At 42.6% G+C, this 13,006-nt stretch overlaps 1 protein-coding gene across 12 annotated transcripts in view; it reads left to right on the forward strand.

Annotated features, from left to right (window-relative positions):
- LOC110488767 (discs, large homolog 3 (Drosophila)) overlaps positions 1-13,006 on the forward strand; it is a 152,216-nt gene that overhangs the window by 125,173 nt on the left and 14,037 nt on the right. Inside the window, exon 1 of one of the 12 annotated variants that reach the window (XM_021561125.2) lies at positions 596-1,099. The exons of 8 other annotated variants lie outside the window; for them this stretch is intronic. In XM_021561125.2, coding sequence (XP_021416800.1) covers positions 1,069-1,099 — 31 coding nt within the window. In that variant the 5' untranslated portion in view covers positions 596-1,068. Of the gene's footprint in view, positions 1-595; positions 1,100-2,332; positions 2,352-12,268; positions 12,582-13,006 lie in introns of those variants that run through there. 3 more of the 12 variants (XM_021561126.2, XM_036942926.1, XM_021561127.2) reach the window with 3 other exon arrangements.

Below are 13,006 nucleotides of genomic sequence, written 5' to 3' on the forward strand. Positions count from 1 at the left end.
ACGTAAAGGGGGATGCCTAGCCAGTTGTACAACTGAATGCATTCAACAGTCTTCCGCATTTAACCCAATCCCTCTTAACCAGAGAGGTGCGGACCTTCCTGCAGTCAGCATGCCAATTGCACACTCCCTCAAAACTTGAGACATATTTGGCATTGTGTTGTGTGACAAAAATGCACATTTTAGAGTGGCCTTTTATTTTCCCCAGCACAAGGTGCACCTGTGTAATGATCATGCCGTTTAATCCGCTTCTTGACATGCCACACCTATCAGGTGGATGGATTATCTTGGCAAATGAGAAATGCTCACTAACAGGGACGTAAATAAATTTGTGCACAAAATTAGAGATATAAGATTTGTGTGTATGGAACATTTCTGGGATTATTTGTTTCAGCTCATGAAACATGGGACCAACACTTTACATGTTGCGTTTATATTTTTGTTCAGTGTACACTATAATAAAACCAATGTTTCAGAACCACGTGACATGTAAATGAAACGTGTCCAAATATGTTTAAACTACTGCAGTGCTATAAGCTTGACAACATGGAGCCCTTACCTGGTCTGGTTTTGTTATCTTGAAGAGAGTCTGGTTTGCAAATGAGGACAGTAATAGAGCGTTGTGTGATTGGCTGCTTGTGGCGGGATTCAGATTCCGCTTACATTCGCTGTACAACCAGGGTGAAGTGTAGAGCCAATTGCAAGTCGGGTAACCGAAGGGCTGTGTTGTCCTTTCCCCTATTTCAAGTCCAAGCCCCTGTGTGCAGTGTATCCGTCTTTGTGGTCACTGTACTCGGGAAGGAACAAGGAAACAAAGAAAACCGGAGTGAAGGCCGGCAGAAGGACGCGAACATAAATACAGAGCGTGCGCGAGGAAATAGCTAGCTTGCTAATAACGTAGTAGGGGAAGAAAGGAAAAGGTGGAAAAACAGGAACTTTCTCAGCATCACCCAAATGTGGAGGGGGGATGGGCATTAATGTACCACGGGCTGTGAAGTAACACAGAATTGCACCAAAAAGAGGTGAGGAAATGAACAGGAATAACTTTTCTCTCGTAAATAATACACTGGAATGTCATTGGAACCAGGCACACACGTTGTCGGTACGTGTCTTTTGTTATCGTCTTGCAACCTTTCTGATTCGGTTAACGACAGTAACTTGCCATTATAGCTAGGTATGGTTTTCTGTTGCCCATCCAAATTGCGTGGTAAACTCAATTGATTAGCTAAGCCTGCTACGTGGATTAGCTCCTGTTTTCCCCCTTTGGTAAATGCTATTCTTAGCTAAGGCCGATGCAAGGGTCAATGTGGAATTAGCTAGATACAAACTAATGTAACATTAGATTCTATGCCGCTAAGTTACTTTAGCTAGCAATGTACTCTCGGCTCGCCAGCTTCCACCAAAGGTAGATACCTAATTTAGTTGGCTAGTTCATTAACTTAACTACCTGGTTAGTTAGCCAGATGAATTAACAGACGCAGTCTAGCTTGTTGGCTGTGTCAAGAGGGTAGCTAAAAGTGTTACTGTAGGTAGACTTATTCGTCAGCTAGGTACACATGTTGAATTATAGCGCAAGAGCTTGTAATATCCAAAGTAGAGCATATCTAAATTACTGCTGTTCTTATTGATTTGTAGACATATTTGCTCATTGGCAGAAAAGCTAGGTTAGTTTTTTTAAATTACTTTTCTTGCCCAGTCCAGGGACCATACAGTATGTTAGCAAAAAAGTAACGTCTTCTCAACGTTTAAAAATGAACCGATTTGGTAGACGTTATTTTGATCTCCAGAATTCATTGGAGGAAGATTAAACTAACGCTCTACCACCTACTAGAAATGTTACAAAGCTAATGTTCTAACGTTACAGTTCAACACATTTTTCCGTTAAGAATTTCCTGAAATTCTATGCATTTTGCCATGGCTAGTGCTGTTTTGTTTGGCTCATATTAGCCTATAACAATGTTCGCATTTCTCAGTGTTGTAGTCGAGTCCCTTTGGCAGAAGTCCAAGTACCAGCCTACTTTATTTTATAGACCTAAGAACGTCAAACTATGCGCACACATTGGGACAAGCAATAAGGTTTTACATGTCAACAAGCTAAGCCAACCCTGCCTGTGTGGCTCCATAGTTGCTCACGCGTTGGTTCTGTTGCCAAACAACCAACCCGTCTGTCTATACTCAAAGGGAGAGAGACATAGCTAGACTGTTTTACTATTAAAACGCAATACTGGTATTGTTTGAAATTTTGTAAAGCAGTGTTTCTTAACCAGTCAACTAAATTGGTTGACTGGTGGTTACAGCTCACCAAGAGCAGTCAACGTGCAGATCCAAGTCAGGAGAAGTTGAGTCGCCAATGGGTGAGTCATGAAAATCGTGACTCAACTACAACACTTATTTTAAAATAAATATTTTCTGCATGCTTTCTATCTGGTATAGCCTACCTGGCTGGCATGAAAAATGAACCATGGAAAAAGCATCCTCCATTTGCTATTTAAGTGTAGGTGTATTTGTCCTCTGCCCCTGGTTGGAGATAGGTGCATGGTAATGGTCCATTCTAAATCAAAATAATATATGTAAAGATGAGCTTAAATCAAGAATAGTCTGATGGTCACCAGCCTATCACTTGTGATTGTTTCTTGCCTTACTCTGGTCATCAATGTCTTTTTTTTGTTCTTTTAAAAAAAAAAATCCTAGTTGCACACCTCATGTAGCCTAGCCCATAGGCCTATATGTTTTGATAAGGTGGTGGCCAAATAACTTCTTAAAATTAAGCACATTAATCTGCTTTACAAGGGGTGTAGAGCCCAACTGACATTCATAAGCAGTTGAGTGAGTGAGTTTCAAGTTTGGGGAAGAAAGTGTCCTCACCATTAAAATATTTTATTATAAAATCATTACATGCATAATCACATTTGCTGTCACTTTTGATAATGGTGTTTTCCTGCTAATGGAACATTCGCTCTTAAAGCCTACTGCCGTGTACGCATTGCCGTGCTTATAATGTGAAGAAATAAACTATTGGGCTATCAACATTTTAAGCTAAACGTTCTGATATGTTCCGTCATCCTCAATTGCGTAAAAAATAAAGGGTTTTTGATGCTAGTGGTTGTATTAATTTGGGATCTATTGCATCCCATAATTGTCCCAGACTATGTTTGGAATATTTATTTCTCGCACAGAATAAAATAGGTTTACTTTTGTACTACGGGGGATAGTAGATTGACATAGGCTAGTGCTTTTGCTGTTTGTCAGGCCTACTCATCTTGTTGGCTGACGAAATGTAAATGTGGACACGTGCAGTTGCGTCTGTGATGTCTGTCTTCACTTGTAGCCTGTGAGAAAGATTATGGAGAGCCATGTGAGTGAGAGGGGCTTCAGAGCACTCAGGGAGAAGGGAATTATTATATTTACCCCAAAGGCATGGATTTTTTTTAGGCGTCATTACAGCCACACAAAGGGGATGCCGCTGGGAAATTCGAGGCATTAAGTGCTTGTCAAATTGTGAATGAGAGCAGGGGCCTCTCGAGTGGAGCAGTGGTCTAAGGCACTGCATCACAGTGACCCGCGGTGCGGTGAAAAATTGGCCCAGCGTCGTCCGGTTAGGGTAGTGTTTGGCCGGCTGGGTTGTCCTTGTCCCATCGCGCTCTAGTGGCTCCTCTAGTGGGCCGGGCACACGGACACTGTCGCCAGGTGTAAGGTGTTTCCTCCGAAACATTGGTGCGGCTGGCTTCCAGGGTAAGCAAGCATTGTGTCAAGAAGCAGTGCGGGGTTGTGTTTCGGAGGACGCATGGCTCTCGACCTTCGCCTCTCCCGAGTCCGTACGGGAGTTGCAGCGATGGGACAAGACTGTAACTACCAATTGGGGAGAGAAAGGGGTAAAAATAAAATAATTGTGAATGAGAGACTGACGTGTGTACAGCCTGCGCAAAAAATGCCTTTGAAATGACTTTTTTAGAATCCTCATTAGTTGCATCCTTACAATGTATTAAAAATCTAAATGTGTAGCCCAACTCTTGTAGAACAACTAAAGTTACATTAAGAACTCTAAGCATATAGGAGTACCTATTTTTTTTTTGTTTGTTTGTTTTTGTTAACTGCTCAACACAGAATAGCCACATGCACACTCCCTCAAATCATTTGGAGAAAATATCCTTTATTTTATTCAGCTTTGTTCAATTGTATTCTTCATAATATGAAGTAATACAGTGCCTCGGAATTCTAATCAAATTGTGTTTCCTAAATGAGCTAGTGTAGCCCACAGCCAAATGGTATTGCCAGATCAGGACCTAACATAAGGAACTCTGAGTATGCTATTCTGTTCTTATGAAGAAAATGTAGTCTATTTCATATCATTTTTCTTTAAACCTGTCCAAAATATATAATTGATTTATTGTGAAGGTGTAGGCTATGTTACATAGTTTTGTTAGACTTTTTAAAATGTATATGTTCCAAAGGTCTGCGTCAGTGGCTTGCAGGCTGTGTGGAAGCAAGGAGATGCTAAATGTGCATGTTAATTAACGGTCAATCACCGGCTGATTTAAATTTAATGGCGGCCACAGCTCTAGCTCCAATGGCTGTAATTTCCCTCCATATTAAAGATTTGTTCGAGATTTTGGTTGATTCGGTTGATCAAGAACAGCTAGCAATATCTTAATCACATTTCCCAAAATGCATTTTCCATATTGTATGTAAAATGCCTCAAGTCTTGTCAATACAATAGTGCCTTTTGTAGTATTGTGCTTTTACTGTTAGACAATGGACACTCACAAATCAGTACTTAACCAGCCCTAAACAATGGGACGACTGTTGGCAAATTGACCTCCGCTCTAGGGCCTGTTGCACCAGTTGGTCGTAGTTCGGTCGTTACATCCAACGTAAAATTCGCTATACGCCGGACTTGAAAAATTATACCTGTTACTCCACCTGGGAGTAAGCCCTTCTATGAGCTACACCTGGGTGTATATTCTACACCTAGTAGGTAGCAGGTGTAGGGTGTTCATTTGGGACTATTCTCATCATGATACCCACAGGAAATGAGTTTCGTGTTCATATTACACAACCTCAGCGGGTTTGTCGAGTTACCTATGCTTGAGTCAATAGCAAAATAATACATTTGATTTATGCTACGTTATAACATGTTGAATGTGTCTGATAGATTTAGCAAACAAATGATGAGCTACCACCTCCACTTGTTTGCCCAGCCAGAGGTAAAATAACCAAATTTGCCTACAGCCAAGAGCATGTGAGCGGAGTTAGAAATCCCGCTCTATCGAGCAGTGCACCTGCTCCAGCGCTTCATGTTCTTTCCAACCACTCCGCAAAGAAACCCTCATTGTTCACAGGAAGAAGAAAAAAAATACAATTCCAAATTTGGTACATTCATTAAAATCACAATTTAACCATCACCCATCAAACCATATCAATTTGAATGAAAAGTATTTGAATAAAGGTGAATGTAAGAAGCGCACATTTCAAAAAGGCTACTTGTCAACATAATATAAAACATAATATAAACACACTAAATAGGTCAGGACCCAGACAGGGAACCCAAGAAGGAATGAAAAATAAAGGATTTAGGCTATATTATTTCAAGGCTAAAGCCTACAAAGAAATGCATTGTGAAGGATTTGCGAGGGCGACACAGTAGGCTGGTAGAGACATAAAGCAGTCAGCATTTCAACTACATTTTGTTTGATTAAATCATTTATATTCTATAAATTGACCTAGAATTAAATACAAATGAAATGGAAAAATTACTTTGCCTTTGAGTACATTTTTTGAAACACGAGTTTGGACAGTCTGTGGCTTCAGGCAATTGGGCCAAAATCAATTAGGGCCTATTTGTATAGGTAATAGAACACTGAATGAAATGTTCCGTTTTTAAAGTAAAAATAAAACATTTGTTGGTTATAAATACTTTTCTACGATGACACACTTATCTACCCACCTCGGTCCTTTCTTTTAGCATGTTCACGAAGTAAGTACACCATGCTTTTGGGATACGTATCTTTTCATATTCCACAATACGTCTTTAGTTGTGGACTCTACATCACCGCACTCCCTCTTGCTCTTTGTCCTCATCTTTGTAAGTCATCTTGATTTAGCACCTGTGTGTTTGATCAGTTTCTTTATGAAAATATTTAGCTAACTCCATGACAGTAGCTAAAGCAAGGGGCAATGCCAGCACACAAGTAGACTACAAATGCATGCTGGGCTGCACATGCCCTGAGCTCCTGAAGTGAGCACTATTGGAGCCACACTCCAGCCAGATTGGGCACGCTCCTCGCGCCAGCTCCGCTCACATACTCTAGCCTACAGACGGAGATTCGGTGAAACAAAATCAGACAATTGGTCAAGATATAGGCTTGACCAAGAGCAAAATAATCCCCCTATTTTTTTTATACTGGGCTACATAGCTAACACGCTTGCAAAATGTTTTGATCAGTGCTAATAGATGACCAAACTAGACTAAAGATTGTCATCATGAGCATTCGCCTCAATTTAAAGTTACTGCAAGCTCTACAGAGATGCATTCGGAACGTAGTGTGGTGTTGCAATGTCGTTTTCCGTCACAAAAAGTCAGGCTCCTTGTAATATGCTCCGACATTCTATTTACTTTTGCACTACCTGAAAATTGAGACGTGCCATATCATACCTTCCAGAGCTATCGGGCAGTGTTGTCACTTGATTCTTTGATCTGATCTATGGGCTGTTCATCAAAGTAGGTTATTTTGCATTGATAACCAAATATAATCTCAGCGACCGTTCAACCAGTAAACCGAACAAGAAGAATCCACCCAAAAGGGTATTTTGTTTGAATTTAATAATTAGTGTTTCCAGGTAGGGCTGGGCGATATATCAATTGCATTTTATTATTTAAAATTAGTTTTAGAAGCAATGTTCCAAATGCCTGTATCACAAGAATCAAGGTTTTTATGAGTATTCTATCTCTTTTTGGTCTCGTTTCCTTCTGTACTGTGTACCTTCGCACACAGACACCAAGCCCCTCCCCCTGCCACTCGCAACAAAGGTGAAAGATAACTTCTTCATCTCTGACAATAAGCAGTTTAAACTCTATTTCCATTTGAGGTTTGTTCCAACAGAATCAGTTATATTGACACCGAAACGCTTAGAGACGTTATTGTATTGTGATAGAACAGCACTTCACAGTTTCTAACGATACTCTTTGTCTCAACTCTCAAAATGTGGAACAGACCCTATTAAAAATGAGAGTATCAATGAACATGTGGGAAGTTTCTGTCGTGCGCGGCATCGTGATGCCAAGTTCCGCTAGCAGCATTTTAGCCACAGACTGTTATGTGCTAGCGGTATAGTCCGTTTTTATGAATGTGCAATGATCATAAAGACTAATTTAAATCAGGAATAGGCAACTTGTTTTCATTAGGAGAAATAAGCATCTTATCCAGGAAAACCACTTGATTTCAATATATTAACAAAGTCAAATCAAAATCAAATCACATTTTATTTGTCACATACACATGGTTTGCAGATATTGTGAGTGTAGTGAAATGCTTGTGCTTCTAGTTCCGACAATGCAGTAATAACCAACAAGTAATCTAGCTAACAATTCCAAAACTACTACCGTATAGACACAAGTGTAAGGGGATAAAGAATATGTACATAAAGATATATGAATGAGTGATGGTACAGAGCGGCATAGGCAAGATACAGTAGATGGTATTGAGTGCAGTATATACATATGAGATGAGTATGTAAACAAAGTGGCATAGTTAAAGTGGCTAGTGATACATGTATTACATAAAGATGCAGTAGATGATATAGAGTACAGTATATACGTATACATATGAGATGAATAATGTAGGGTATGTAAACATATTAGGTAGCATTGTTTAAAGTGGCTAGTGATATATTTTACATCAATTCCCATTATTAAAGTGGCTGGAGTTGAGTCAGTGTGTTGGCAGCAGCCACTCAATGTTAGTGGTGGCTGTTTAACAGTCTGATGGCCTTGAGATAGAAGCTGTTTTTCAGTCTCTCTGTCCCAGCTTTGATGCACCTGTACTGACCTCGCCTTCTGGATGATAGCGGGGTGAACAGGCTGTGGCTCTGGTGGTTGCTGTCCTTGATGATCTTTATGGCCTTCCTGTGACATCGGGTGGTGTAGGTGTCCTGGAGGGCAGGTAGTTTGCCCCCGGTGATGCGTTGTGCAGACCTCACTACCCTCTGGAGAGCCTTACGGTTGTGGGCGGAGCAGTTGCCGTACCAGGCGGTGATACAGCCCGACAGGATACTCTCGATTGTGCATCTGTAGAAGTTTGGGAGTGCTTTTGGTGACAAGCCACATTTCTTCAGCCTTCTTCACCACGCTGTCTGAAATGGTCCACCCACACAGTTTGTCTGAGATGTGTACGCCGAGGAACTTAACTTTCCTTCTCCACTACTGTCCCGTCAATGTGGATAGGGGGCTGCTCCCTCTGCTGTTTCCTGAAGTCCACGATCATCCCCTTTGTTTTGTTGACATTGAGTGTGAGGTTATTTTCCTGACACCACACTCCAAGGGCCCTTACCTCCTCCCTGTAGGCCGTCTCGTATATAGCCTCGCTATTGTTATTTTGTCTGGGAAATGTTTTGGGTATTTTTCTTAACTGCATTGTTGGTTAAGGGCTTGTAACAAGACCTTGCATTTAAGACAAACTTTTTTACGCCCAGCTGGTGCACCCGGCCCATGGCCAGTAACTCTCATCCTGAGCTCTGACATGACATGTCCTTAGCATGGGTCTGTTCAGAGGAGGGACACAGCCCGGCCCGCTAGAGAGGACAGTAACTCAGTTAGGAGTAAGTGTGGTGCGGATGCTGATTCATGCTGGGCTCATTGCCTGGGCACCTTTCTCAGGGGCAAGAGGTCGGCTATCCGCGCCACAGACCTTTGGAAGGCCAGCACTGAATGGGAAAAGGAATAATTAAACTCAGCAAAAAAAGGAAACATCCCCTTTTCAGGACCCTGTCTTTCAAAAATAATTTGTAAAAATCAAAATAATTTCACAGATCTTCATTGTAAAGGGTTTAATCATGCTTGTTTTCCATGCTTGTTCAATGAACCATAAACAATTAATGAACATGCACCAGGGGAACGGTCGTTAAGACACCAACAGCTTACAGACGGTAGGCAATTAAGGTCACAGCTATGAAAACTTAGGACACTAAGAGGCCTTTCTACTCCACTGACTCTGAAAACCACCAAGAGAAAGATTCTCAGGGTCCCTGCTCATCTGTGTGAACTTGCCTTAGGCATGCTGCAAGGAGGCATGAGGACTGTGGATGTGGCCAGGGCAAGAAATTGCAATGTCCATACTGTGAGACGCCTAAGACAGCGCTACAGGGAGACAGGATGGACAGCTGATCGTCCTCGCAGTGGCAGACCACGTGTAACAACACCTGCACAGGATCTGAACATCACACCTGCGGGACAGGTACAGGATGGCAACAACAACTGCCCGAGATACACCAGGAACACACAATCCCTTTATCAGTGCTCCAGACTGTCCGCAATAGGCTGAGAGAGGCTGGATTGGGGCTTGTAGGCCTGTTGTAAAGGCAGGTCCTCACCAGACATCACCGGCAACATCTTCACCTATGGGCACAAACCCATTGTTGCTGGACCAGACAGGACTGGCAAAAAGTGCTCTTCACTGACGAGTCGACGGTTTTGTCTCACCAGGGGTGATGGTCAGATTTGTGTTTATCGTCGAAGGAATGAGCGTTACCCCGAGGCCTGTACTCTGGCGCGGGATCGATTTTGAGGTGGAGGGTCCGTCATTGTCTGGGGCAGTGTGTCACAGTATCATTGGACTGAGCTTGTCATTGCCTGCAATCTCAAAGCTGTGCGTTACAGGGAAGACCTCCCTCATGTGGTACCTTTCCTGCAGGCTCATCTTGACATGCCCCTCCAGCATGACAATGCCACCAGCCATGCTGCTCGTTCTGTGGGTGATTTCTTGCAAGGCAGGAATGTCAGTGTTCTGCCATGGCCAGCGAGAGCCCGGATCTCAATCCTATTGAGCACGTCTGCGACCTGTTGGATCGGAGGGTGAGGGCTAGGGCCGTGTGTGTGTCCCCTCCCACACACACACAGAAATGTCCAGGAACTTGCAGGTGCCTTGGTGGAAGAGTGGGTTAACATCTCACAGCAAGAACTGGCAAATCTGGTGCAATCCATGAGGAGGTGATGCACTGCAGTACTTAATGCAGCTGGTGGCCACACCAGATACTGACTGTTATTTCACATTATTATTTTTCAATTTCTGTTAGTCACCTGTCTGTGGAACTTGTTCAGTTTGTCTGTTGTTGAATCGTGTTATGTTCATACAAATATTTACACATGTTAAGTTTGCTGAAAATTAACTTGGTTGACAGTGAGAGGGCGTTTTCTTTTTTGCTGAGTGTATATATGAACTGATCTCACAGCAGAGAGCAGAGACTTCACCAGTAGGTATTCTGAGTCCCTTTCATATATTAGCTCACTGGACTGTCACTAAATCTGTGACTCAATCGTAACATTGAGTTGAATCGTGGGGTGTGTAGTGTGCTCTCATGCTTACACCTCTGTCACTGAGGTGGAATTACCATAGACCTGCCTGGGAAAGGGGTTTCACAGCCATAGGACAGGATTAGGCTTAATGCGTCTGCATGCTTCCCTTCCCAAACAGTTTGTGCATATATTATGACATTTTGTGACGTTTTGGTCTTCGCAAGAGTTATTTTAGCTGGGGTTTCTTCAATGAAGTGTTTGTCATTCAACGATAGACGACTCGTTTTCATGCAAAAAAAAATCCCTTGAGAAATGCTGCACCAAACATCTTAGTTAGATGTAAAAATGTGTTAGATGGAAGATCGCCTCTGAAAAACGTAAAAATGAATGACTTTTGAGTAGGTGTGTATACATACTACGGCGTCTCAAGATGGACACGATATTAGTGCAGCCTTTTCTCGTTTTTCAAGCGACGGTCTTTTTAAGGGAGTATGCATGCGCACTCGTTTTGGTTCGGCTAAGCGCCAGCTGAACCAACGCATGGGGAAGCCTTAAATGTCAACCCCAACAACTCATTTTAGAAACGGCAGACTGTAGTCCGAGTTACATGTTTGTTACAGCACTGAGGAAACAGTAGTCACAACCTAGACTAACCCAAGCCAGATATTTCACAGGATTTGTAAATGTGAAGAATCCAGTTGGTATTTCCACTTACCACTAAATATGGTGTCGCAAGGAAGCCCAGTGGGAGAAGATGGCGCAGGATGGATTTTTGCTGACATTCTGCTAATTTTTAGTTGACATTTGATCTCCATACATTTTTCAGGTTTCCAAAACTAGAATCTGTAACAGAGTTGACTGTATTTTGTGGACTTTACCCTTTGCCAAAGTTTCTAAAAATGATGTTTAGAAGGAGTGCAAGGGCAAATTAAGTTATTGCACGTGCGCACTTCACAATGTAGGCATTCCCTAATGAACATATGCAAATAAATGCTAGAAGGAGCGAACAGGATCTCACTAGCTCGTGCTTGGCTCTGCCCACCTGTTCTGCCCACTATGATAAATTGGCTCCTATTGGAAATAACCGGCTCTGGTCCATCTTGGGTTAGTTATAACAATCTTTGATAGCACTGTAGGCTCATATTACAAACGCATGCCTGGACTGTTGCATAACTGGATCAAGAGAGAAGCAGGCAGCCCCCCCACCCCCCCCCCAAAAAAGACAGCACAACTGAGGACAAGCAGTAGAAGAAGGCGAAATACAAAATGACCAAGTTTTTGCTCTCTTGTCTGACTGCAGACTACAGCTGTTTCCTTTGTTCCCTGTGGAGCCTGGCAGCTAGGCAGGGGCTGCATGCTAGTCCTGCCCCTCCATGTCTTTATTTCTGGTGGTTAGGACTTAAGGGACAACTGACAACAGATACAGTGCTCCTTTACAGACCTTTAGGAGTGAGGGCCCCCACCCACTCCACTCTCTCCTTCATTGCTCTGGGAAGCGTTCCCTAACAATGTGTTATAGGACACTGTATTGTCTTGGTCTCTCCTTTAGTCTTTTTGTTGTTGTCCCTCTTATATCCTGCTTCCGGCATTGTTCCTTTTCTCTCCCCTCCCTTGTGCCTGAGAACCAAGTGGACTTGTCTGCCTGGCTGCTTCCGCTGTTCTGTGGCTCCTGATTAGTGCCTGAGCGTTGCCCCTGGTTACAGGCAGGCAGGTGGTGTCTGGTTACCTCACCTTGCTGTGTCATTCTCCTGTATCGTTAACCCCAGCCAAAGAGGGTAGGGTGGAGACTACACAGCAGGCCTCGGGTGTGGATTCTGTTTCCTTTGAATTCTCTCTGCTTTGGGTTTCGACTGGGGGGGGGGTACTGTTGAGGCCAGGGCCTACTGCCGGAGAGAATTGCCTAACCTTGTTTTCACACCTGACTGGGTTTATTTACTGAGAACCTGTAGTAGCCTAAATCATCATTGGTGGAATGGTTCTTTGTTTTTCCGACGTTACCTTTTTAGAGCACGATCCCTGAACATTATCATGTTGGAAAGGAAAAGTGTTTCCAACCAGCTGATGACTGATTTCTAAGGTGAGTAAAACCCTTACGGGGATGGGAGTCGGTCTCATTGCACAACAATATTTTGTTTGAAAACAACTCTGTTTTAAAAGTGAAACCTTTGACGTTGACACATACTTTAATTTGTCGACAGTGGTGACTTCTCAGGGAATGGTATTTGGTTAGGCCTAACAGCAGGTTATCGTTGTTATTATTCAATATAATTAATGGCATCTTGTCCAGTACGTTACTGTCAATGTGGAACATCTGCACTTGTTGCTTCTTTGACAATGCTGTTGGAATCAATGTTTTACCCCCACATGTAATTTGCCTTATGGGCATTTCCATCAAAGGACCCATTTGCACCAACGTGACGTTCATAGGAGCATATCAAATTGGGTGTCAAAACGAAAGCGAGAAGTTTATATTTTGAGGAAATGAAGGCATAGATCCATTTT

This window comes from Oncorhynchus mykiss, chromosome 14 (assembly GCF_013265735.2).
Source record: "Oncorhynchus mykiss isolate Arlee chromosome 14, USDA_OmykA_1.1, whole genome shotgun sequence".
In the NCBI taxonomy this organism is placed as follows: domain Eukaryota; kingdom Metazoa; phylum Chordata; class Actinopteri; order Salmoniformes; family Salmonidae; genus Oncorhynchus; species Oncorhynchus mykiss.